The sequence below is a fragment of the Pan troglodytes genome, chromosome 16 (assembly GCF_028858775.2).
Source record: "Pan troglodytes isolate AG18354 chromosome 16, NHGRI_mPanTro3-v2.0_pri, whole genome shotgun sequence".
Classification (NCBI taxonomy): Eukaryota; Metazoa; Chordata; class Mammalia; order Primates; family Hominidae; genus Pan; species Pan troglodytes.
This window is the reverse complement of record NC_072414.2, coordinates 37,045,075-37,068,299: the sequence shown is the minus strand read 5'-3', so window position 1 is coordinate 37,068,299 and position 23,225 is coordinate 37,045,075. Positions and strand designations below refer to the sequence as shown.

At 46.3% G+C, this 23,225-nt stretch overlaps 1 protein-coding gene across 1 annotated transcript in view; it reads right to left on the bottom strand.

Annotated features, from left to right (window-relative positions):
• Window positions 1-11,024: 11,024 nt before the first annotated feature.
• The window catches only part of SORD (sorbitol dehydrogenase), a 52,235-nt gene continuing 40,034 nt past the window's right edge, over window positions 11,025-23,225 (bottom strand). Inside the window, exons 6-10 of the mRNA XM_003952646.5 lie at window positions 20,474-20,592; window positions 17,619-17,684; window positions 16,807-16,982; window positions 13,427-13,548; window positions 11,025-12,501 (exon numbers count right to left, since the gene is read on the bottom strand). Of these exons, the coding sequence (XP_003952695.1) occupies window positions 12,336-12,501; window positions 13,427-13,548; window positions 16,807-16,982; window positions 17,619-17,684; window positions 20,474-20,592 (649 nt within the window). The 3' untranslated portion in view covers window positions 11,025-12,335. The remainder of the gene's footprint in view (window positions 12,502-13,426; window positions 13,549-16,806; window positions 16,983-17,618; window positions 17,685-20,473; window positions 20,593-23,225) is intronic.

The window sequence follows — 23,225 nt, the reverse complement described above, 5'->3', positions numbered from 1 at the left end:
AGGAATAGTACTTCTATTTATAGTGTATACAGATACAAATTATATCTGTATTTTGATTGTGACTATGACAATATTTACTTATAAATTGTTAACAGTATTTATCTCTGTGGGTGGAGTAGAACTAAGAGTGACTTTTATTTTCTGTGTGATGCATTTCTGAGATTTTAAAATAACAAGTATATACTGCTTTCATAATCATAGATTAAAAGTAGAGATTTTTAAGATTATGATTACACATGCATAAAGACTGAAGGCCAGCAGAGAAAAATCCAAAGTTGATGTGTTACAGTGATAACTGTTGTCAAAATCAAACTTTTATTGCTTTTTAATTTTGATGATTGTGTCAAAACAAAATTTAAAAGATCAACGTTTCACCATCAAAAGGAAAAGGGAAGCCAATGAAGGAAAAAACAATGGGACAAATACTGAAGAACAAATCTCCAACTCATTCAGTAGCATTTATTCTGAAAGAAAAAGAGAAAAATATTTTTGCCTACCCCCAAGGAAGCATAGGAGTGATGCTTGATAATTGTGTTAATATCATTCAGCATAATGGTCCTACTTCTAAGAATCCTATAGAAAAATTTGCACTTATATGGAAAGATTTATGTATAAGGAAATTCATTGATTTATAATAGCAACATATTGGAAGAAACCAAAACACCCTAACAGGAGAATGATGAATGATGCCTGATGATACATGGTGCATCCATACAACAGGTGCTATGTTATGTGCAATGGCTGTTATGTTGTATACATCCATTCAATATGTTGGCATGAAAAGGAATAAATATGATTCACATTTACTGACATGGAAATATATATGGCAATTCCTTGGTATCCATGGGGGATTGGTTCCAGGACCCCCTAAGGATACCAAAATCTGTAGATGCCCTTATATAAAATGGTGTAATATTTGCATATAACCTACGTACATTCTTCCATATATTTTAAATCATCTCTAGATTACTTACAACACCTCATATGACACCAACACATCACTTCGTTTGTGTGTATTCAACATAGTACTCAGTGCACAGCAAATCCAAGCTTTTCTTTTTGGAACTTGGTAGAATTTTTTTCTGAATATTTTCAATTCTCAGTTGGTTAAACCTATGGTTGCAGAACCCATAGATATGAAGGGCTGACTGTATAACCAGGATATAATCCCATTTTTGTAAAATTAAATTAATGTGTATGTATATGTATGTATGTGTAGTGTGTGTGTGTGTATATATAGAGAGAGATAGTATACATGTGTGGGTATAGTGTTTGGGGTATGTCTGCAAGGATATACTCTAAATTGTTAACAATGGAGTCCTCTAGGAAAATGGAGTTTGAGGTAAGGTAGGGACTTTTTATTTTTCCCTGAGTTAAAACCTCATTATAGAAGAGAGCAAATAATTAGCAATGCCAAGAACACCAGCATAGAAAGTCTAAATAGAGCCAAATTAAACAGAGTTGATCATAATGCAAAAAGAAAAATCCCTGATGGGTATAGCAGCTAAACAAAGAGATTACAAGGTACAAGGGCAACAGGGTGACCAAGAATATCAGGAAGAAAATACAGAGTCATTGTGGTTGAGGGAATGGCCTTTGGAGCAACCAGCCTGGCGCTCAAATCCTGACATGCCAATTATCTTTATTTAGGTTCCATTACTACAATGAGCCTCAATTTCCTGCCGAATGTGGGGTAAAATGAGAGAATGTTTGTAAAGCTCAGAGAGCAATATGATCCTCCACGACATTTCTCTACATATCTACTTGCCAACTCTGAATTCAGAGATAAGATCAAATAAGATAATATAAATGTGGGTGTAGTATTTGTGAGTGGTTACAGGGGCTAAGAAGGAGATATTTTAAGAGGCTAGAATAAGATGTCTTTGGACATTATTTCTCAAGCCTTAGAAATGAGAACAGTTTGGCTGGGCATGGTGGCTCACACCTGTAATCCTAGCACTTTGGGAGGCTGAGGCGGGCAGATTGCCTGATCTCAGGAGTTTGAGACCAGCCTGGGCAACACTGTGAAACCCCGTCTCTACTAAAATACAAAAAATTAGCCAGGCGTGGTGGTATGCACCTGTAGTCCCAGCTACTCGGGAGGCTGAGGTAGGAAAATTGCTTGAACCTGGGAGGTGGAGGTTGCAGTGAGCCGAAATCGCGCCACTGCACTCCAGCCTCGGCAAGAGAGTGAGACTCCATCTCTAAAAAAGAAAAGGAAAGAAAAGAGAACAGTTTGAAAGGAAAGCCGTACAACCTGAAGGAAAATAAATTAGCAACATAAGGTAAGGACCCAAGTTTATTTTTCTCCTTTGGAAGAATATTTGAAGAAATGGAAGGCTTGAAAGAATTAATCTACACAAGTCCTCAGGTACAGAGCTAATCATTATGAACTGTGGGGATATGCACATGGAGAAGTGATTGGAAAGACTAGCTGAGACATGTCAAATGGCATGAGGTCTGATTAAACAGTGTTATCAGATATGATACTGTGAGAACTACCCAGGAGGTAAACAGGGAGATTCAGCAGTTTTTAGACAGGGATATAATACCACAGGGTGAGTAAGGCTGGAGGAGAAAACACTCACATCTACATTTCCTTAAAACAAAGTCAAAAGATAACCTACTTATTAATAGATGTCAATAGTAGGAATGATAAAAAATAGTGTATTAAAGCTTCGTAGGTTTTTTTTTTTTTTTTTTTTTTTTGAGATGGATTCTAGCTCTGTTGCCCAGGCTGGAGTGCAGTGGCGTGATCTTGATAGCGGCTCACTGCAACCTCTGCCTCCTGGGTTCAAGGGATTCTCCTGCCTCAGCTTCCCAAGTAACTGAGATTACAGGGGCACACCACCACACCCAGCTACTTTTTGTATTTTTAGTAGAAACAGAGTTTCACCGTGTTGGCCAGGCTGGTCTTGAACTCCTGACCTCAAGTGATCCTCCCACCTTGGCCTCCCAAAGTGCTGGGATTACAGGTGTGAGCTACCGCACCCGGCCAAAAAATAGTCTGTTAAAGCTTCTTAAGGTAAAACCAGTTTAAAAACTGAAAAGATAAAATAATGTTTCCTTCTGACCTAATTTAAAAGGACCCAGGAAACAAAGTCCTCTACAGAAATCACAGGGGGTGATACAGAGGGAAAGAAAGCAAATGAAGGAAGTAATAAAGGTACATCCAAGGCAGGATGGACGTGTAGGCATCATAGTCACAGCCATAAACCAGATGAACTCCTCAGAAAAGTGGAAAGCTCGTAATCTTGACTCGAAAACAAAACTCAATGACTCAGCGTCCACAAAACATGGCTAAAACCAAAAATACAGGCACACAACCTAAAAGGAGGTGTCAAGGACTGCCCTACTGTTACTCTGCTGACCATCAGATAAAGTAGGTGGTTAGTTAAAAGACTGAGCGCCAGTGAAAGGAAGCAGCTGGCTTTTCGGAACCAGCGCTTTCGGGATCTGTTTAACTGTCCTCCCATGGTCCTTGAGGCCTCATAACAAACCTATGCGGTCTCTGGTATCACAGATCGCCCTGCCCAGGCTGCCCAGGGGTCTGCTAGGGTTGTAGTGGTGAGTGGGTTCTTCCCTCCCTTCCACTGCTCCTAGGAAATTGCTGCAGTCAAGGGCTTTCTGGAATGAAAATGTTGTAGGTGAGCCTGAAAGCCACAGCAAGGTGTGACATTCTTATTAGTTTTTCTTAACTTACAAAAATGATACATGAACATGCTTTAAAAAAATTTTTCAAATTATAGAGGAATTTATACAGTAAAAAATGAAAGTCCTCCTGTCCCCAACCACCCCACTGGGCAAACAACACAAAACCCCAAAGTGCTTTCTTCCAGAGCTAACTGCTATTAATAGTTTGGTGTCCATCAACCTGGACATTATTTTCTGCACATATTCAAACATATGTATGTAGGAAGTAGGCGAGATCTGGGGCAAATCATTTAATCCCTCTGTACATCAGTTTTCTCAGCCTTAAAATGGGGGCAATGATATTACTCTCAAAGGGTTATTGTGAGGGTTATATGAGTTAAGATATTTGGTATTCTCAGAATAGTGTCTGGTCTATAGTGGCCACCCAGGTTCAGCTGTTGTGATTCATTCCTTATTCTTGTTCACAGAAGCTTAGCATTCTATTGTAGTTGATAACAATTCTGAGGGGTTTCACCCACTCCTACCTGGATACTCAAGTACATAAACAAGGCCGGGTGTGGTAGCTTATGCCTGCAATCTCAGCTACTTGGGAGACTGAGGCAGGAGGATTGCTTGAACCTGGGAGGAGGAGGTTGCAGTGAGCTGAGATCACACCACTGCACTCCAGCCTGGACAACAGAGCAATACTCTATTCTGTCTCAAAAAAAAAAAAAAAAAAAAGAACGTACTCACTATTAGCTTTCCTAAAATTAATGGGTTGGGGACCCTGGCCCAGAACTCAGAACTCTGCCTCTGGTCCGGTATTGTTTTCACCACACCACAGGGTCCCCCACAATTCCCCCTTAAAAGCCAAAACTATCTGGATGCAGCAGCTGGTCCTACTCCTTGTCCCTCAGCGACGTCCAGCTCTGTTGTCTTATTTGCACCCTAGGCTGTCTCTGGTGGGTTTCTGGGGCAGGGGGCTCTAGGCAAGGTGAGCCCTCCTCTTGCTGCAGTCTCTGGACGTGCCTCTCCTGGTCCTTGAGGTTTGGCTTCCCCTTCCACACAGTGAGTCACTACATGTTGAGACTGCCGGCCTGAGGATTCCTGGCTGCTCTGGGTTTAGCTCAGGCTAAGGGGCACGATGGAAACAGCTGGGAGCGGGGAGTGAGGTCTGGTTGCTTATGAGGCTACAGACATTTCCAGAGCTCCTTCTACATGCCAGGCACTGTGCCAGCCAGTTAGGGACACCTCCATAATGTAGGTGTGAGACTTGGTCATAGCTTCTAGGGGTCCCCGTTCATGTGAACCAACCACCCAGAGCTCCTGGGTCCAGCGGCTCTTCAGGGGGGCATCAGGGGAGCAAAGCAGAGCAGGCCAGTAAGAGGCAGCTCCTAAGTGCTGACACCTGGTTCCTCTCCTCCTCCCTGCCTGGCCTCCAGGTCTGCTGCCAACTCTCTTTCCCTGGCAGGTTTGTGGAATTGCTGAGAATGCTGGGTCAAGGCCAGGCTGAGGCCTTTTCTGCCACCCTGGGAACTCTTCACGTACCTTCAAGCACCTTTGCAGACTCAGGGCTCAGAGCTGGAAAAGTCTTGAGGGTCATTCATCCTACTCATTTAACAGGTCAAGAGAGAAAATTTGGTGAGACAAGGGCAGGGGTACAAGCACTTAATAAACATAATCAGAGTGCCATTCACCAGGGGAAGAGCATCAAGCTTCTTTATTCTGTCCCTATGACAAGGCTGAGGCTTGTTTTAGTTTTCCCACTTGAAGGATGAGGAACCTGAAGCTCGAAGGAGTCAAGTGAGTTGCTCGAGGTCATCAGGAAGCAGAGTAGCCTAACGTGTACCCACCTCTTTCTTACTATAGGGAGCCCAAGACATCTACACAAGCCAGTGCCTCTTCCAAATGCCTCTTCCAGTGCCTCTTCCAAATGCAGGAGAGCTGTCCCTCCAGTCAGCCACAGGCCCATGGCCAGACACAGACTGGATGACAGAAACTTCCCCAGCCAACCACCTTGGCAATGTCTGTCTTCCCTTCAGAAGCATCATTCCCTCTGGAACCCCATTCCGGAGGAAGGCAGCATGGCAGGAGCAAGGGCCTTCCTCAGGTCCTAGTTTTGTTGGGTGTTCAGCAAGGTGTGGGGATTTAGTATGTGGTGCAGGGGAAGGCAAGTTGGGGTTGGCCCAGGAGAGCTCTGGCTAGAGCCTGTCTGTCCCTGTGCTATGCTGAAAGCCCAGCTGCTCCCCAGAACCAGCAGCCCCAGTCCCCAAAGGCCAGAGCTGAGTCACTTTCTTCAGTCTGCCCTGGATGACTAGTTCCTTGCCTCCCAGCTTTTTCCGCATTCACCTTCTCACAGACCATGTGTTGGACTCCTTCTGCTTACTGATAACAGTTTTTCCAGAAGTTCCTGAGAATCGTTAAACCTTAATACTGTCAGTGCTGGCAGCCCTATCCCATCTCACATGATGAGTGGCAAGAGATATGATTCCCTTTGGTATTCCTGAAAGCAGATAGCGCAAATATGCAAGAGCACTCGAAAATCTACACAGTATTGTTAAGCTATATAAGCACAGCGTTACATACACATATGTGCCCACAGAATGAAACAGCAATGTGACAAATGCTTTCAAATCACTCAGAAGGCAAAGTTCCTTAAGGGTTCTACAAATTGGCAAGTTTCTTGGGGTCTGAGCATCTAATATCTGCAATATTAACACCTGCTATGGTTTGAGTTTGTCCCCACCAAAACTCATGTTGAAATTTGATCCCCAACGTGGCAGTGTTGGGAGCAGATGGCTAATGGGAGGTGTTTGGGTCATAAGGACAGATTCCTCCCAAATGGCTTGGTGCCATTTTCGCGGTAGTGAGTTCTCACTCTAGCAAGACTGGATTAATTCTCTCAGGAACGGATTAGATCCACAAGAGTGGGTTGTTACAAAGCCAGGATGTCCCTTGAGTTTGGCCTCTTCACATGTGTCTGCTTCCCCTTTGACTTTCTCTGCAATGTTATAGTGTAGCACAAAAGCCCTTACCAGAAGGCAGGGCCATGCCCTTAAACTTCCCGGCCTGCAAAACTGTGAGCTAAATAAACCCCTTTATTTGTAAATCACTCAGTCTCAAGTATTCTGTTATAGTAACACAAAATGGACTAAGCCAGTACCCAATCCAAGTCATTTTATGCCACATGGATTTGCACCTACTTGGAGAGGTCAGAACCAATAAGGAACATTCTACACACACCACCCTTACTTCTTCCTGGTGATTTGTTAAAGTTTGGTGAATGGGCCGGGTGCGGTGGCTCTTGTCTGTAATTCTAGCACTTTGGGAGGCCGAGGCGAGTAGATTACCTGAGCTCAAGAGACCAGCCAGGGCAACATAGTGAAACACGGTCTCTACTAAAATACAAAAAATTAGCTAGGCGTGGTGGTGTGTGCCTGTAATCCCAGCTACCCAGGAGGCTGAGACAGGAGAATCTCTTGGATCTGGGATGTGGAGGTTGCAGTGAGCTGAGATCACGCGACTGCACTCCAGCCTGGGCTACAGAATGAGATCCTGTCTCCAAAAAAAAAAAAAGAAAACTTTGGTGAATGGCCTTTCTTTAGAGTTGCAGGGGCTCCTGCCCTAAACTTCTCAGTGAAACAGATCTCAATCGTCTTATGCTCCTCCCTCTCCCCCATTGTTTCTTTTGCTGTTTCATTCCTGACAGTGTTCAACAGCAATATGCCCCATCTTTATATATCGTAAGAAACACTAATTCTAGGTTATTACAAGCAGAAATATTTTTGTCCTGAATAACATTGTTACTGGGCCAAAAGATAGATCAGGAGTCCCAGACTTTAGTTTCCTGAAATCGCCAGGTCAGGCACAAGGGGAAGGGGCTCCTGGATATTGACTAACTTGGGTGGGCCTAGCCAGGAGAAAGACAGCAACATGTGTTCTGTACTTTCTGGGAAGATCCCTGAAGCCATCACGGAGGCTCCCCAACTTCCGAGTCGCCCATCTGTTGCTGTGGCAGTGGGAATGGATTACTTAAGGAGAGGGCATTTTGCTCTCTGTAGGTGGGCAAGTTTCCTGGGCTCTCTGTTTTGCCTCCCTCTGGCTTCTTCCTCCTGTGCCCTCTGCTGTGTGCCACAGGGGATCAGGGATTCTCACCTTCCTGAGGACCAGTGGGGAAGAGTGAACATGGCAGCCTCAAGGTTAGCTGAAGCTGCCATTTGCCCAGCCTCTTCCATCCCAACCATGTCAGTGAGCTCAGGTCTGGTGTAACTATTGCAGAATGCCTGAAGTAGGGAACTCTGGAAGTGTATTGGGCTGAGGTGGGATTTTTCCCTCCCCACAATGCCCTGAGCAATGGAAGTGGTGAGGGGTGAGGGAGCCATGCTGCTGAATTCTGTTGGCATTCCCCCCTTGTGTAAAATGGGGTGTTGGGGTGGGACAGCCTCTGCTTGGATTTGGTTGTAAGATAAACCTGGAGGAGAAAAAAAAAGTCTGGTGAACAGTACCCAGTGTCCCCTGGAATTGAGGTGGAGGGGCAGGGGTAGGGAAGGCTTCCAGTATAAGTTCACTGATGGCGGCTCACTGCTCCACAGTATCTGGGCCACACTTCCCTGTGAATTCTGTGCCAGTCCTTTACAGGAGCTGTTTGTTGTCATGTCCTGGCAGTAGTCCCAGAGCTAAAAGGGACCACCAATTTTACTAATAAGGAAACTAGGGCCTGGAAAATGGCAATCTGTCCAAGTTTATGGGTCTAGGCCCCTGCTTTCCCAAGGGTGGCCTGAAGCCAGAGAGCCAGTGGCTTCATGGCCTCATCCTCAGCAGCCCCTGTGAGCTACCCAAGACCCCAGAGTCCTCCCACATCACACAAGGCCTGGGGCACCCCCAGAGATTTTCTTAGACAGTCTGAATGTCAATACTGTGTTTTCTTGTCTAACCAGGTCACCTTAAAAATGTGTGTACCCTTAACCCCAGCTATTTTCATTCTAAAATATAACTTCAAGAAATAACATATTAATAACTTCAGGAAATAATGAGTCAGGAGCACAAAAATATGCAACAAGGGTTGTCATTGCAACTTTATTATTAGAGCAAAACTCTGTAAACTATCCAAACACTCAAAATACTGCAATTTGCTTTATAAATGATAGTCTATCCATACAATGGGATGTGGTGATTTAAAATAATGATGTGTATAATTATTGACATAGAAAGAAATTTAGCCATTTATTAAATGAAAACAAGTACATTTGTAAAATGGTATCCAGAAGACAAAGGACCCAGTTTCTTCAACATAACAGTGGCATGTAAACCAAAATGTAGGGGGAACTATAATAAAGAGGCTTAAGAAAGAAGAAAAAATAAAAAATAAAACAGGCTTAAAATATCAACCACATGCAATATGTTTAGATCCTGATTCCAGAAAAGCAAGTATAAAAAAGTAAAGTTTTGGCTGGGCATGGTGGCTCATGCCTGTAATCTCAGTGCTTTGGGAAACTGAGGCAGGAAGATTGCTTGAGGCCAGGAATTCAAGAACACCCTGGGCCACATAGTGAGACCTTTTTAAATTTTTTTCTCTACAAAAAGTAGCCAGGCATGGTGGTGCATGCCTATAATCCCAGCTACTCCAGAGGCTGAGACAGGAGGATCACTTGAACCCAGGAGTTTGATATTGCAGTGAGCTCTGATCAAGACCCTGTCTTTGGGGAAAAAAAAAGTAATTTTTTCTGTTTTTTAGATGAGGGAAAATATGGCATGGATTGACGGGGTATTAGCTATTATGAAATTATTATTAGTTTTGTCAGGTATAGTAATGGGATTTAATAATTGTGATTTTTTTAAAGTCCTCATCTGTTTACGAGTAAAATGAAAAAAGTAAAGTACACTCCCATTAACGTTTACAAATGCATGCACATGTTTGATATGTATAGATTCATGGAAAGGGGCTGCAGGAAGCCCAGGAATTCATTCCTACCACCACCACAACCAACTAAGTTCTCAATCAATATTGATTGACTCAGTGAATCAGTCCCGGAACCAAGAATGTGAATTCCCCACAAGCTCCCTGACCTTGGGAGGCCCAGCAGCCTCTGTGTGCTCTGTCACCAGTGCCTGGCACTTGATTCACGCTTTCAGTCAACACTGAGGTCCCCACCCAGTCAGCACCACGAGTGCTAGAGAGTGAAGAGGTGTCAGGGCGGAGAGCTGGGAAGGATCCTACAGGCAACCTGGAAGGTAGAAAGCAGCAGACTGCTCCATGGACCCTAAAGGAGAAAGGGGACATGTTGGCTCCACTAATTCCCTCTTGCAGCCCACCTCTGGCTACAGCAGATGCTGGTGTGAAGTCACCTCTGCACTCAGTCACTGCTTCTCTGACATCTTCCCCACCCAGTCTCCCTTGTGTAGCACAGTCCTGCCTCCTCCCTCCTGGCTCCTATTGTGTGTGCAGGAGGCCTGTTGGGGAGTTGGTGGAGCCAGAGGTTAGGAGAAAGGGAGGCAAATAGGATTTATGGGATATTTGCCTTTCCTAAGAACTGTCCTCTGCTCATGATGTCAACCTAGGTTCAAGGTACAGAGGCCAAATAACAGGGACACAATGCTCGGAAATTAGCAGCCAGCTGGGACAGAGGCTGGGTCTGGCTACAGGCGGTGGGGCCTGGTCAGGGTCATCTTTGGGTGGCCTCCTCCACACACTGACTTCTACCTAGGGCTCAGGGAGGAGGAGGATGAAGGGGCAGCAGTGAAATGGCTTCACGAGAAGTGCATAGGCTGCAGGAAGTGCCTCCAAGACACCAGCAGACATTCTCTGGTAGAGCCTCTGCCCCTCACTCCCAGCTTCCTTCTCTCTTAAAGCCCTGGCTGAAGCAGACACTGAGCTCCTTCTCTGGGCACCTAAAAGCGGGCACAGGGCGTGAGGATGATGTTCCACCAAGACTGCTTAGGGCATCTTCTCATCAGTAGGAGCTGCTTGGTGGGGGTGGTGGCATGGGGAGCATCATTTGTCCTCTAGGACTGGACACCTCAGGCCTATGAGAGGCAGCATGTTGTAAAGGATTTGATGTCAGGATTCCTGGGTTCTGTCTAATCCTGGGCCATTGACTAACCCACTGTGTGATTTGCCAAGTCACTTCCCCAATCTGAGCCTCAATTTCCTCTCTTGTTAACTGAAGGGTTGTGTTGTAAGACAATCTTAAGGTCTCCTCTGGCATTTATATCTTCTTTATCTACAAAATGTGTATGTGGCTTGTCATGAGGATTAGAGATAATTCATGTCAATGAAATTATATTTGGTACAGAAAATATGTGACCTTCAAAAATCCTGGGATCCCTCCCTCTGGGAAATGGGTAACCTGAGTCCATTCCCCACTAAACAGGGCCATAAACAGCAGCATGAGTCAGATACCACCACCAATATTTATTACCCAAAGCAATCTGAAAGAATCGGGCACAAGGTCATGGCTTTCCCAGGTTACAAGAAAATCAGAACCTCTTCAAACTCACCCTCCACCCATAGCCAAAGTAAGGAATTAAAGGCTATAGCTCAAGCTATGTCATGGCTACTATATCCTCATTCTTGATGAATAGTCTCAAAGTCACAAGTTGGCATGATGCGACTTAGGTCCAAATCTTACCAGAAAAAAAAACCCACCATTAAAATAAGACAAGTTCATAGAATCATTCCAACAGAAAGATACCAAGAGCCTTTAGTGGTAATGAGAAGAGGAAAGATTTTCTGTTTATAATAACCAGAAAGAAATGGAATTGTCTAATAACCATCAATTGAGTATGAGCCTAGTTGAGTTGAGTATGAGCCTAGTATGGGATGCTAATCTTCTGGGGTGGGGGAAGTCTTGTGAGCTAACCAAACCCTCCTGGTCTCTGGTGAGGTCCACAGGTAGCAGTTTCCTGGTTGCCTGGTGAGAAGGGACCGTACTTAGGGGTGGGGTGGGGCATGTTGGGGAGGGGGTCCTTCACTTGGCAAGTGAAATAACACAATTCTCAGGAGCTGAAGAAGAGGCAGTCTTCAAACAGTGCTGAGAAGTCCTCTTACTTTTTCCACATTAGGGGAATGCAAACTGGTTTAACCTCACATGACATTTCCTTTTTTGTTTGTTTGTTTTTTTCATTTGATTGGTTTAAAAATTATCCTGGATCCAGGAAAGTGATGCCTTTTCTTATTCTCCTTTTATCATCAAAACAAACAGCCAATATGTCTCTAGAAACATTGCGTTCTAAACTGGAAGTGCTGACAAGCCTTCATCCCAGACCCTGAGTGGCAGATTTTCATGAAAATCGGCTTCTGGGCCAGTTAAGTCTTCATGAAGTTATCTTTTCATAACTCAGCTCTTATTCCCCTCTGGGTCAGTAGCAGTGGAACCAGGAAACCCAAGGGCCAGATTTCCTTCCTCAATGAAGGCACTCCAGGAAGAAGGGGAGTTCCTGGCACCTGCCTGCCAAACTCTGCTCTACTTGCTGAACTTTGCTCAGCATGAACAGGGCATTCTGGCTACAAGTTCCCCCAAACTATCCCAGATTGTATCTTTAAGGCACACCAATTCCTCTGCATAAGGACTTCTGTTCACAATGAATTGTATTAGTTATTCTTAACATTCAAAAGAGAAAGTTCTGCATCAGAGCCCACCCGTGTCCAGCCATTGTGCCCTGAGATCCCGAGACTGTGGGGATGAGGGCAGAGCCCATTAACATCAGGGATTCTGGTCACTGGGGTCACACTTGATCATGATTTTCAACCCCAATCCCTTTTTAAATGTTTCAAAGGCCTCCAGAGCTTTCTCCAGAGGAAACCTATGGGTGACGAGGGGTTTTACGTTCACAGACTTGGACGCAAGCATCGAAATTGCCACTGGCCACCTGTAAAAGAGCACGAGCATTATATTCAACCTTCAAGAGGAAAGAGCCAGGTGCCCCAAACTACCAAGCACTAGATCAGCTTGGCCGTATTTATTGATAGCACTGTGGTTCTGCAAAGCCAATTTTACAGGCCAACAACCCAGGAAAGGACCTTATGGCTTATGATTCAGGGGTACAGAGCCTATTTCCAATTGCCCCCACCCCTCACCCACCCGCTCACTCTGCCACGTCTGCCATGGAGCCTAGAATTCCTGTGGCATGAAGGTACAAGGCACATGGTGGAGGCCACTGGGAAAAGGCAGAGAAGCCGTGGGGAGGCAGCCCAGGACAATCCAGTCACACCCACTAACAGCTCAGCTTACTGGAAAACTGGCGCCCTGATGAGGGCATAGAGTTACAGCCTCTAAAGCCAGGAGTAAGGGACACTGCTGGGGAGAGGGGTCCCAGCCAGAGGGCCCCAGCAGGGGAGAGGGTGGAGCTGCAGAACATGGGTGGGGCAAACTAAGACCCTTTCGCTCCCCAGGGTGGGCCCTAGGGCTCAGAAACGGAAGCCACAGGACTTGATTCTTCCTTTTGTCCTCCTTTCTCTCCTTCTTCCCTTTAAAGGGAGAAAATGGAGATCTGGTAACTTAAGAAAATGGGGGGAAAAAAGGGGCCTGGAGGGGATAAGCAGCAGACACTCAGTAAGAGTATGCTTCAAAATCCCCTCCTTCCTCCCCTCCATCCATCCTTCTGTCCCTCCCATTCTTTAACTGGCAGTGAGTGTTCTCTCTTTGGATCCCTGTTATATCATACAGCTATCAGTGTGGCCAGGGAGTGCCCCCCATGAACAAACAGGCAGATACTCATGGGCCCAGAGGCTGAGTGGGGCCTGCCATGGTCTTGCTGGAGGCTGGGCATCCCGGCTCACCCACAGCATACTCACGTGTTGCAGTATCGAAACACACCCTTGATATCCACCTCCCGGACGGCTGCATGCAGTAGGGGTACGGTTGTCATCTCAGAGCCCAGCCCCACAAGCACGAGGGTCCCACCAGAGCGAGTGGCCTGTAAAGGAGGTAAAAACAAGAAAGCTCAGAAGATAAGAAATACTGACTTCCCACTTACAATAACATATTGTCATCACACAAGTATCTTCTGGTTGCATCAGCTGAGCATCCAAAAATTCCTGAGAATGTGATTTGTGTACACTGCTGAACTGCTCAACCTGCCAACCAAACTTAACTGAGCGGGAGAGTAAACACGGTTTTCTTTAAAGTGTATTCTGAAAAAATACACTTAACCCATGGAGAACCAGGCACAGTGGGAACATCTTCCAAAGCTTTACAGATTCGGGACCCAATATTGGCTTCAGCCACCTCCACAGTCTAAGCACCTGTTCCTCCCCCAGAGCGCCCCTCCACAGGCAGCACTTTCATCAGAGCTGGAAGGAACCACTGGCCCTCTAAGCTCACCGGTGGTGAGAAAACTATAAACATGAGACAGATGGGCCACTTGTATTCTGTGGCTTAAAAAAGGCTTCATACATGCGTGCAGGCTGGCAGTTAGAAATCTTTTTGTTCCAGAGATGTTTACCTCAACAGTATGAGCCATAATGGGTTTTGTCTTCCTTGAATGTTTATCTGCCTTATCAGTTCCCCACTTGGAGTGGGTCACAGGCAGCAGTGAAATTTCTCCTGAAAATTTCCCCAGAACTCCCTGTGAGTGCTGTGCTTGTTCCAGAGCTTTCTGGGGATCACTGTGCTCAGTGCGGTGAGAGACAGAACAATGGATAATTCAGTCATGCTGGTTGTTCATTATAGTCAGCAGCAAGCATTTATTGGGACCATTCTAGGGCTAAACAGTGGAACTAGAGAAAGGCACACGTTACAGCCTCCAGTTCTGAGATGAAGGATACACCACAATCACAGCCTCCACTTCTGAGATGAAGGATACACCATGGAGAGAGGCCTGTGGTGCCGTGAGCAAGAGGTGAACCCAGGGTTTGAGTGGTGTGGGAGTGACTCCCAGCGCTGCTGCTTCAGAGCTGTGGCACCCTGGACGTGCCCTCTCAGCCCATTTTCTAGGGAAACTACTTCCTCATCAGCACTTCCTCTCTACCTGGTGGTGAGGAGGAACACCAACTGGCCATTCCAAGCTGCCAAGATGCCAGCAGTTTGCTGACCCCAGGTCAAGGAATGCTGGAACCACCTGGACACTATCCTGTAGGTATGGCATCTGCACCAAGGATATGACATCAATTCTACCCCAAGGCATCTGCCACGTCTCATCACAAACACTATCCAGTCATAACCTGGCAGGAAGGCGATGCTCAGATTTGTCCATATTTGGTCCAGCCACCTAGCCTGCTCATTGGCGGGGTGGCCTATAGCATTCTACAGCACCCGTCATGCGTGACGTCAGGAGAGACACTGCTTCAGGCCTGGTGAGGCCCATGGGTCACATTCACCTCCATGCCTGCCTCAGGTAGCCTGGCAACCAGGCCCCCACCATCAACAGCTGGAAATGCCAACTGTTCCAAATGCTCTAAGGGCAGGGCACAAGAGGAAGGAGAGCCATGTCCTTTAAGTCCCCCAGCTTATACTGCCTCTCTGTGGGGTGGAGGTCACTTACCTGCTGACAACTTGAAGACAGCAGATGCAACCTACTCATGTCTTAGCCCTCAAAGTGCCCAGCACAAAGCCTGGCACATGGTAGGTACCCAAGACATACCATGGGTAGATCAATCACACACAGATCCATTGTTCCTCTCTGAGCTTCGGCTTCTTTTTGCCCCTTCCCACATGGTGACCACTGCCTATGACAGTGAAGCAGAGGGCTGGCCGACTCCCGCTGAAACTCAGGACAGTGCCAAGGTGGCACCCGCTCCTCCCTCTCCCCTACTGCTTCCTCAGCTCCCAAGGCCACTGGGCAACTTAGTAGGAGGAGGTCTAGGCAGCTCTACTACTCAGCTTGGTGGGTCAGCCTTCCCTAGAATGTCTCATGTGATGCAAAGTGCCCTCCTGCTGTGAGTCTCAGAAGGAAGGAGGAAGCCCACGCTACCGTGGGGAGGCTGTCTGGGAGGCAGGGACAGGAGTCCCCTGTGGTGGCGGCTGCCTGCTACCCTCTCCAGCCCTGGCCCTGTCCCCCCACCCTAGCATGGTTGTTCGTGCCCTCCTTCCCTTCCTCTCCTGAGCAGCGGGGCAACTCAGGCACTGGGGCCTGGCAGGGCTGGGCCTGGGCCTGACTTGGCTTGCCTCAAACAAACCACAAATCCCTCAGCATAAAACGGTAACTGTTTTTCAGGGCTATTGTGCAGATTAGGCCTCATGTTTATAAAGTACAGCAGAGAACCTGGCATACAGTAGGGCTTGGAACCTGGAAGTTGTTATTTTCCCTTCGTTTCCTCATACTTTGATCTGTCAATGCCACTCCCTCCCACCACCTCCAACTTCCTGCCAACTTCCCATAAGTGGCTGGTGGGTCGCTGAGGGGCGAGTTGGGCACTGGCAGCTTATCTGTTCCTAGGTCTGGGAGACAAAACAAGCAGTAGTCAGCTGTGACCCTGGAAAATCACCTCACCTTCATGACTAACTAAATGACTGTTATTTTATATAAGTGACTAAGACTGCAGTTTTCCTCAATAAAATAAGACGGGGATTTCCCACATGCAATTAAGGCATGGTTCCCTGTTTTTCTTCTTGATCTTTTTACCAAAATGACTGCACTTTTAACACCACAGATATGATCATGAAGCCAACCCCATCCCCAAAGTGTGTGTCCTTAACATTTTTCAAGGCCCGTGTATAGCTGTTATCTTGTGTGAACCTCAGATGGCCCAATAAGGATGTAAGGCAAGTTCAAGTACAGTCTCCGCACTAGAGATACAAAAACAGAGATAGCGCCTGTAATCCCAGCACTTTGAGAGGCCGAGGAGGGCGGATCATGAGGTCAGGAGATGGCGACCATCCTGGCTAACACGGTGAAACCCCATCTCTTCTAAAAAGAATACAAAAAAATTAGCTGGGCATGGTGGCAGGCGCCTGTAGTCCCAGCTACTCGGGACGCTGAGGCAGGAAAATGGCGTGAACCCAGGAGGCGGAGCTTGCAGTTAGCTGAGATCGAGCCACAGCACTCCAGCCTGGGCGACTGAGTGAGACTCTGTCTCAAAAAAAAAAAAAAAAAAAAAAGAAAACAGAGATGGCAAAAGATGAATAAGTTTGGCTTGGGGCTCACACAGCAAGCTGGTAAAGAAGTTTGACTCCATACTTCTGCCTCCTTCACTCCCCTACGCTGATTCCCCAAAGCTGCCCTCAGCCCACTCACGTAGATGCCCGCCTGGATGGAGGTCTCTGCCCCCGTGCACTCCATGGTGACTTCCGGCTTGCACCCCAGCAGACCTTCTACTTTCCTGGCGATTTCCTGAGGGCTCTCCTTGGAGATCTGGAGGACTAAATCAGCCCCAATCTCCTTGGCTTTGGACAATCGGGTAGCAGACAGATCTGAAGGTAAAAAAAAAAAAAAAAAAAAAAATTCTTTCAAACAAGAGAAATCTGATGACTCATTAGGAAGAAAAGAAAATGGAGATGTAAGATCTGATGGCAACAAAGCTCTCGTGCAATGGGTGGTGGTGTTGAGCCCAACACACATACTCTTCACACCAAGCTTGTCCAACCTGCAGCCCACATGCAGCCCAGGATGGCTTTGAATATGGCCCAACACAAATCCATAAACTCTCTTAAAATATTATGAGATAAAAGAAAATTTTTTTAAGCTCATCAGCTATTGTTAATATTAGTGTATTTTATGTGGGGCCCAAGACCATTCTTCCAATGTGGCCCAAGGAAGCCAAAAGATTGGACACCCCTGCCCTACACCCTCATACACCCCCATATCCACCATACAGCTACACACACACACACACACTCTCTCTCACACAAACTCTCTCTCTCTCTCTCTCTCTGATAGCTTCTCCTAACACAAAACACACACTCACACTCTTCTATATCTCCACAGTCCATATGACACTACACACTCACCCCCTCCACACTGTCACAGATAACCTCTCCTCACACATGCACATATAGTAGGACCAGCTGTTTCCCAGTCAAGGAGATTGATAAAGAACAAAGTCTTACCAGTCACCACTACTTGAGCTGCTCCCATTGCTTTGGCCACGAGCAAAGTGACCATCCCGATTGGCCCTAAACAAAGCAGAAGATGGAATATGTTTGTGAAATATTAAACATCTGCTCTCCCACTTGTCCAGGCCATGGATAGGAACCATATCTTTTGTGTGTCTCTAGCATCTATCCCAGTGCCTGGCATGATAAGACCTTAGCGGCTGTTTGTTGAATGAAGAAGTGAATAAATCCATGAAGAATTATTCTCTACATAAAATACGCTCCTAGTGCTGGGTTCTATTTAATCCTCTCAAACCTCAGAGCTAAAATTTTCCCACTTACTCCTGGGCACTAGTGGAGATAATCTCAAAGAACCACGGGATTCAAGGAAACACAAACTTACTCAGAAAATAAGAAATCTCAGAAGGTCTGGACTTGTTTTCCTGTTCTTTCTTTGCCCCTACCTTCGTGAGAACCCATCACACCTCCCCCAGAGAGAGACATATTCCTTTTAGGTGCCCTCTGAGGGCCACCTGGAGAGGGTCCTTAAGTGAGCTGGCTCCCTGGGTTGGCCCAGGTGCCCAGATAGCCCCAGGATACTCAGGTATCCAAGGATTTGCCTGAGACACCTGCTTCCCCATGGTATCTGCATGCTATGTGACACTATGGTTTTAATATAAAAATCAGACCCACAGAATGAAAGCAATGCAGACTATCTTTGGGGATTTACTTTTTGTACACACCCCCGAGAACAATTTTGTGAGCTCCCTCAGAAAACAAAATACTGAAAAATAATACCTGAAATGTCCAACAAAGCATGATTTAAAAACTACATGGCTACTAAAAATTACACCATAACTCTTTATCTATTGACATGGAAAAATGTTCACAGTATTTTTTTTGAGACAGAGTCTCGCTCTGTCACCCAGGCTGGAGTGCAGTGGTGCAATCAGCTCACTGCAACCTCCGCCTCCCGGGTTCAAGCAATTCTCTCACCTCAGCCTCCTAAGTAGTGGAGATTACAGGCACCCGCCACCGCGCCTGGCTAATTTTTGTATTTTTAGTAGAGACGGGGTTTCACCATGTTGGCCAGGCTGGTCTCAAACTCCTGACTTCAGGTGATCCAACTGCCTCAGCCTCCCAAAGTGCTAGGATTACAGGCATGAGCCACCGTGCCCAGCCTGATTTTTAAAAAAGAGTAGGTAAAGGAAGCGTATTTAGCATGGTCTCAGAAAAAAACTAACTAACTAAAAGATTCTATACCCAAATATTAACAGTGGTTCTCTTGGGCTAATCGGTGACGGGATTGCAGGTGAATTTCTGTGTGTGTGTGTTGGGGGCAAGGCATGCATGTGTGTGGTATGTGTGACTTATTTTCCTTTTCTATGGTAAAAAGGTACTGGATCCATGCAGATTTTTATAAGAATCTGTCACCTGAGTCCCGCAGTCTGCTAGCCCATTGTGGCAAGTCTATTCTACATCCATCACCCCTCTTAGGAAGCCGTGTGATCACTTCTTTGGCCAGCCAAAGAAAATCACAAACAAGTATGAGGAACACCAGATCACACCCACAAGGAGTGTGAGCGTACTGTCTGGGTCACCAGAATGATTTGGTCTGAGGCTGCTAGGGCCTGTTCCAGATGGCTTGAAACAGGGGATGAGAGAAGGCAGCTAGCTACAACCCTACTGCAGGCAGATTGCTGGCTCACAGTGGTGTGGGAGCAGACCACTGCTCACTCCTCCCACTGGCCAGGAGCCGGGTCTACCTTATTCATAGATGGGACTAGGCCATCACTTTGCTGGTATAATTTGAAAGTTCCAAGAGTTGCCCTTCCCTTTACTATCAAAAATATTTCTCTAAGGTGGAGGTTGCAGTGAGCCAAGATCGCGCTGCTGTACTCCAGCCTGGGCAACAGAGTAAGACTCTGTCTCAAAAGAAAAAAAAAAAATTTCCCTAGTTTCCCATCAAGGGTTCAAAAATAATCGCCAGATTAATTCCTTTTTTTTTTTTTTTTGAGACAGAATCTTGCTCTGTCGCCTAGGCTGGAGTGCAGTGGCACAGTCTTGGCTCACTGCAACCTCTGCTTCCCAGGTTCAAGTGATTCTCCTGTCTCAGCCTTCCAAGTAGCTGGGACTACAGGGGGCGCACCACCACGCCTGGCTAATTTTTGTATTTTTAGTAAAGTTGAGGTTTCATCATGTTGGCCAGGCTGGTCTTGAACTTTTGGCCTCAAGTGATCTACCCGTCTCAGCCTTCCAAAGTGCTGAGATGAGCTACCCCGCCTGGCCCAGATTCATTCTTTTTGTTTGTTTGTTTTGAGATGGGGTCTTGTTTTTTTTGAGACAGGGTCTTGTTCTGTCACCCAGACTGGAGTTCAGTGGCACAATCATGGCTCGCTGCACCCTTGACCTCCCAGGCTCAAGTGATCCTCCCACCTCAGCCTTCTGAGTAGCTGGAACTACAGACACACACTACCACACCTGCTAATTTTTGTATTTTTTTGTAGAGACGGGGTTTCACCATGTTGCCCAGACTGGTCTCAAGCTCCTGGGCTCAGGTGATCCACCGGCTTTGGTTTCCCAAAGTGCTGGGATTATAGGCAGGAGCCACCGTGCCCAGCCAATTCATTCTTTAAATGAACAAAAAGGGCTATGTTGCCTAGGACATATAACCCTAGTTAATATCATGTCTGCAGATACTCATTTATTTAGCAAAGTGCTAGTCACTGAGGGAATGGGACACTGCAATCCTCCCTTACCCAGAAGGATTCTAGAACAAATCTCAAGCCTTGGAGGGGGAATGAGATGGGCAGAGAGGTCCCCACATTCCCAGTCAATGAACCCGCAACAGGGTGGCTTCTGTTTCTTACCAGCTCCACACACAAGGACCTTGTGTCCCAGGGTAACTCCGCCTCTCCTGCAGGCATGGATCCCCACAGAAAGTGGCTCGATCAGGGCGCCTTCCTCAAAGGTGACATTGTCAGGAAGCCTGAGGAGTCAATTGACACACAGAGATCCTCTGAGTTAACTACAATGCTAACAATAGTATTATATATGCCCAACGTCACTGTAATAACAACCATAGCTAGCATTTATCGAGCATTTATTTATGTGCAGAGCAATGTGCTAAGCAATTTATATACATTAACTCATGTAAATCCCTGGAATAGTTCTGTGGTAGGTACTATCATGCCAATTTTACAGATGAGGAAACAGGCGTGGTGGGTTAAATGACTTGCCCCAACCATCCAAAGCTAGTGAGGGGCCCAAAGGGTTCAAATTAGAAGCCAGATATGTTCTCATCACAGAACCCATGCCACAATGTCCCCATCTGAAGAAGGCAACATGGTTTTCTTTGGAGAAATCAATTCAGTGAAATGAACACATTATGTTTTCTTTAATGTGCTATTCAAGCTACGGTATGGTGGTTATCATTAATAAATGAAAAGTTTATTTAACAAGGAGTTAACATGGCCACGTTCCAGCATCTCATCTGCTTCTCAAACTTACAGCCTTTTTAGTTTCACTTTAGCAAACAATCCTGACTATCACCAGTTTTGTAGAACAGTGATTTAGCAATGGGCATCACTCTGATAGTCGCCTCCCATATTATACATTCCAGAAGAACCACATCTGAGGACAGTGGCTGCCCTGCTGACCCAGGACCAGTCAAGAAGAAAAAAGGACCTGTTCCACAAAGCTGATTAAATGCAGTGTCACCTTCACTCTGGGTTCTAGGTTTTCACTTCCACTGGTATCTTGACCCTATCAATAATACAGCTGATGACGACAGCAAATATTTGCATAAAGCTTTACAGATTAGGAAGCACGCTCATCCATTATCTCATTTAATCCTCATGAAAACCATGTTAGGCAGGTAGGGCAGGCTTTTTTAGAAAACCTTTAGTTTACAGAAGAGGAAACTGAAACTCACTGACATTAAGAGAATTGCCAAGGTTATGAAGCTAGGGAATGAAGGCCAGACTTAACCAAGGTGTCCTGATTCCACATCCTCTGCCTGTCCCATATCAGCTCCATCCTGGTATGAGCAGCTGTGTAGCTAATATTAATATCCAATTTCTGCTAGTTCCTCACTGCCCAGGATTTACCCAGCACCCCAAATCTCCACACACAGGAACAGAAAAACCCTCAAGTTCCAGAAAGAAATAAATGTGGCAGCCAAACCATGTGCTCATCCCCATGATCCTTTCAACACTGTCTCCAATCTTCAACAGAATAACTCGGAGTCCTCCTGTCACTGTCCCTGATCCTTGACAGAACTACTCACCAGGCCAATGGAGGCCCAGCTGCCACCCACCACCCCCTTATCCCTTCCCCTCGGCTTCTTTCCCATCACTTCCCCTACTCCAATCCACTCTCCTGCTCTGACTGCGGTCACACTCCTTCTACTCCCCCTAGAAGTATCCCTTCCATATAATAGGAAAAAGGTGAAAATGAAATCATGAAGATTCCTAAACTCTCTCAGGGACTCCACAGGTTCCTAGACACGCCTGCCCTTCCACATCTGGGCCTCCTGAGGAACTTATAAGGGCTCTATGCAGAGGGTGGCTTGCGTGGAAACTACATCGAGGAGAGATGGGATTGGGGAAGGTGATGAGGGAAGATTGTTATCAGGAAGAATACTCTACTGATTAAGCAGATGCTGCCTCATCCGCCTGCACCCAACACAGCCAACCATGTTGGAAAGCCACCTGGTGTGGAGGCAGAAGCATGCACAAGGAGTCCTGGAGGCCAGCCCCGCTGCCACTGACCTTGGGAAAACCACTGACTCCACCCTCCCCAGTCTTGTCCAGTGGGGGTTGATGGAGAACAAGGATGAGAAGACTCCAAGTTTCTTCCCAGCCCCAACCTTTCATGCTTTATAAACACCAGAGAGTGATGAGGCAACTTGGTAGTTTTTACAATGCGGTTCAGGGAACAGTCCAAATTGGGTAACGGATGATCAAGAAGCCAAGGAGAAGCAGGAAAATAGAAAGAAAATAGATACAAAAATAAAGAGGCTGTGTAGTATGGGAATCCTAAAAAGACATCAGAGAGGAGGGCTTGGGTCTAGGGAAGAACTGGGGACACAGGCAGAAAGCCCCCTGGGAGGAGAAGAAAGGCAGGGCTGTAGGACTCCCCAGAGACCTTCCTCAGTACCCCCACTGCCACTGCCACTGCCAACCAGAGCCCCATCATTCCCTATAAACCACCAGCACAAGGCTCTCTTTCAGGCCTACTCCTGCACCTCCATGCCCAGACCACTAGGCCATGACTATGGCATAGCTTGGTACCATTTACTGAGCATTTACTATGTGCCAGACCTCATGCTGGAGACTTGATATGCTTTTCTCATTGGATCTCATCAGTAATTCTGTGAGGGAGGTACCATTACTATTTCTATTTTACAGGCGAGGATATTGAGGTTACAAAATTTAAGTGACTTGCTCAAGGTCACACAGTTGTAATTGGCAGAGACCAGTGGGCTTCACCACTATGCTCTTCTGCCTTCCATGAAACTTTTGTTTGGTGTCTTGACTTGGAAAGGGCCCCAGAAAGATGGGCCCATTCAGGAACCACTTGCTGAAAGGTGTACTCTGCACATGTAACCTGCTTACTTCT